Genomic DNA, 3,692 nt, shown 5'->3' on the forward strand with positions numbered 1-3,692 from the left:
CTCTTTTACCAACGAATAGTGGGATTGACCGTCACATTATAACGCCCCCACGGTTGAAAAGGCGAGCATGTTTGGTGTGACGGGGATTATATTGTTAGTACTTCTAAGAAAAATGGTACAATATTTCAATTCAGATTTGCTACAGTACGTAATCATCTGATTCAGAGTTTAATTCTGGTTCCTCTGATAACTTATGATGCATTAAAATCTTGCAGCAATTTTCTGAGGACGAGGAAAACAAAACTGCTACATTCTTGATTACGTAGTTTTTAACCCACATCGAAACATCATTATTACAGAAACGGATTCCACGTTTCGTCTGCTTCTGTGCTTGTTTTTTATAATGAAAAGCGTGGACAACGCATGTTCCCCATCTGCATTAAAAAATGGCAGACATAACAACTTAAAATCAAGTTAAAATGTCAAGCTATAAATCTTGCTTCTTCTAATGAATTCATTTCTTTTGCAACATTGACTCGAAATACAATGATATTTTGATTACCAGCGAGTCTGTGAAATGACTATTTTCATGGCTCTGTACTGAACGCCGCCATTCGTCTTCAATGATATCAAATTCGTGCCTGTCTCACTGATGAAGAACGTTTCTGCTAACTGGGTAGCAGGAGGTTTGTTAACGAATAGATCATTAACCAGAGAAAATATTTCAACATCTACCATATTTAATTTTTTTTCTTGATAATCTCATTTTTATTGGCCATCGAAGTACCATTAAAACAATCTATACACCTCGATTTCACCTCCAAAGTCTTCCATTTTCTGTATGCTACATTTTTTTTTTGATTAATTAATACCTCAAAGTTACAGCCAAGATACATGACTCAAATATGCAGAAAAGGATCTTCAAAATTTGATTCTACCATCTTTTAGTAACTCAGTTGGAACAACAGTCTTTCCTAGTAGTCTTCTGTAGTAACTACTCGAATACTTAATAATCTTTGTTGGGTCGCTGGACTCACGACAGTTATCTTCAATATTTTAAGGTTTGTTTTTGTTGCCAGGAGTGTCTTTTATTTTTTCATTTTTAGTAGAAGACCTAGAAGCGCCTCCCAGTGGCTCAGCGGTAAGTTTGAAGGTCTATAACGCTAAAACCAGGTTTCGATACTAATGAAGGCACAAAACAAATATTCCATTGTGCCTAACAACAAACAAATGAATAAAAAAGTCTTAGAAGGTGAAGGGTCATGTGCTTAATATATTCGGTTAACTGTACAGATTGTCTTCAAATTTTGCTATAAGAACCACTATTTAAACTACTAACTTTATCTGACATCATACTGAACACCTGTTCTACAGTACAGCAGCGTCCTTTGTCTTTGGTTAACTGGAAAATCAGAAGCAATACATTCCTTTAATAATGCTCTTTTGATGCCATGGTCGCGGTGAGCCATCGTGTATCATAAGAATGGGTTAATTTATATGGATCTGTGTCATTCGATGTGACAAAGTGTGTTGCCTAGTCTAACTGCTTTCTGGAACTGTTTTTTAATTGGTTGTAAATTTCACGTATCAAAAAATTAAGATGATAACGTAATACTTCTGTGGCATAACTTGTGGTTAAGTGAAATGAATAACAAATCAGGCAGGCGGTAGCATTGTTTTGTGTAAGGTTGGCTCGGGTTTTTCATCCAAATGGTATTTTAAATATATAATCAGAACTTTACAGTACTACACACGATTTCTTTTTATAACAATATCTATGTAATGACGTAGTCACAAGTTCTGGCAATATCTGTAAATTTAATAGCAAAAAGTTTGAATTTATTGATGAATGGACGACAACTGACTGTTGTAGAGACACAAGTATAGAGGAGAACGTCTTCTTGTTCTTCTTTCCGATGCTTCCTTTTTATTTATGATAACTCAAAAACCAAAACAATGGTGTCAACAAAAATTTCACTGAGGTGACATAGTTTCAAACGAAATATCCGCTTTTATAAATATTATTAACAAGTAGTAGTAATAAAAAACGTAATACTAGTGTAAACCATGTTATCATTACCCCTTGAAGTTAGCTTTCTTACAGAAATTGGAATGTTCCTTTTAAAATCTTAAATACAGGTTGAAATATGACAGTTGGACCATAATTGTAATTATAATTTGGTTAATAAATACAACCTCCCCATGTCCATTGAAACACTGCATTAAAAACAAGCAAATATTAATCCTTCAAAAACAATGCAAACATGATACTACACCGTATGTCTGATGCTAAAAGATATAATGCAAATACCATCCCTACTATCTTGTTTAGATTGTTTTCAAAGGATTGATATTAACCATCCCTACATTTACTTCATTTTTGAAAAGTGTGTTATATATCTGCCACGGTTACGGTTTTTTACTGATTTTCCTCCCATACTTATTGTTTACAGGAGTTAATCGCGCACTCAATCAAGGCAACCAAAAAAGGAAGAATAATAATGAAGCTGGGCTATCGTTAACAACGAAGACTGTGTATAAGAATATTTATGAAATCTACGTCTCTTATTATTATACTATTGACCTTCTGTGTGGCTGTATACTTTTTGTAAATTTATCTGAGTTTGTTTAAAAAAAGTAAAATATGAAATCTAGGACTTGTTTTATGTGTCTTGAGTCTCGAGATAAAAATATATGTATCTACATATATTGTTAAGATCTGTCATTTTTATAAACAAACCTGTAAAGATCTGGTTGAACTGTTCCGATTATGGTTGCCTGGTAATGTGTTGTTCCTACGGTATTCCATCGAGACAACTTTGCTTTGGGCTGAATGCATTCGGACGATGTTCGGAAGTTAGTCGGTACGTCGATAGAAGCTGACTGGAAGAGGCGAGAACTCGGTCTTATGTTCCAAATACGATCGTGATCGCTGTTTTCTTCAGATCCAGATGATGTGAAATTTGGTGGAGGACTGAAATTAACAACCAGAAGTGATACTTATAACGTTCGAAATAAAGCATCACAATTATACTTGTTCAGTCTTAAGAATATCCCAACAGATGGCACTGTCCAGGTTATTGTCATGATTATTTTGTTTAAATGTTTTACACGAACGAAGTATTTTTTACCAAGGTTGAATTCATAGGGCGGTGAAATGCTAATTATATTAAAGAGAAAATTATTTCTATTGATCGAATTATTTGAGTTAAATGAAATTAAGCCTCTCACAACCGAGATCTTGCTGGTTACTAGACGATTTTATTTAGAGAAGTTCCTTTCTAATAAAAAAAAAATGTTTTACGCAGTAAATACATTGAAGTTTAAGTTTCACCCAATTTATCATTCAGATGTGAAAGTTTGTATGGGATTGAATGTATTTGCTGGAAAAATCTTCACTTCTGAAGTTTAATGAAAACTTTACGTTTAATAATATATTTATTTAGGCGCAATTAAATAATTTCCCGTTTGTCGTTTAAGCGCAATGGGCTGTCTGCGTTATGTAGGATTCGAACCCAGATTTTTAGGATTACGAGTCATCAAGTTTGCTACTGGGCTACCAGGGTCAAGTAGATATTATCAAAACAAACAGAAATGAATTAAAGTATAAAATAAAATGATGGGACACTATTGCCAAGCTTGTCAATAAACATATGTAACAGAAAAGGCATATCTTACTAAAACTAAATACTTCCTAGTGTGAACAAATAAATTTCTCTCTCTCTCTCTCTCTCTCTATATATATATATATT

General features: G+C 33.6%; 1 protein-coding gene across 2 annotated transcripts in view; it reads right to left on the reverse strand.

Annotated features, from left to right (window-relative positions):
* Positions 1–3,692, reverse strand: part of LOC106457930 (synaptotagmin-15-like) — a 55,118-nt gene that overhangs the window by 21,082 nt on the left and 30,344 nt on the right. For both annotated transcript variants that reach the window (XM_022384242.1, XM_022384247.1), the window contains exon 3: positions 2,681–2,914. In XM_022384242.1, coding sequence (XP_022239950.1) covers positions 2,681–2,914 — 234 coding nt within the window. The remainder of the gene's footprint in view (positions 1–2,680; positions 2,915–3,692) is intronic.

The sequence above is a fragment of the Limulus polyphemus genome, unplaced genomic scaffold, assembly GCF_000517525.1.
Source record: "Limulus polyphemus unplaced genomic scaffold, Limulus_polyphemus-2.1.2 Scaffold20, whole genome shotgun sequence".
NCBI lineage: Eukaryota > Metazoa > Arthropoda > Merostomata > Xiphosura > Limulidae > Limulus > Limulus polyphemus.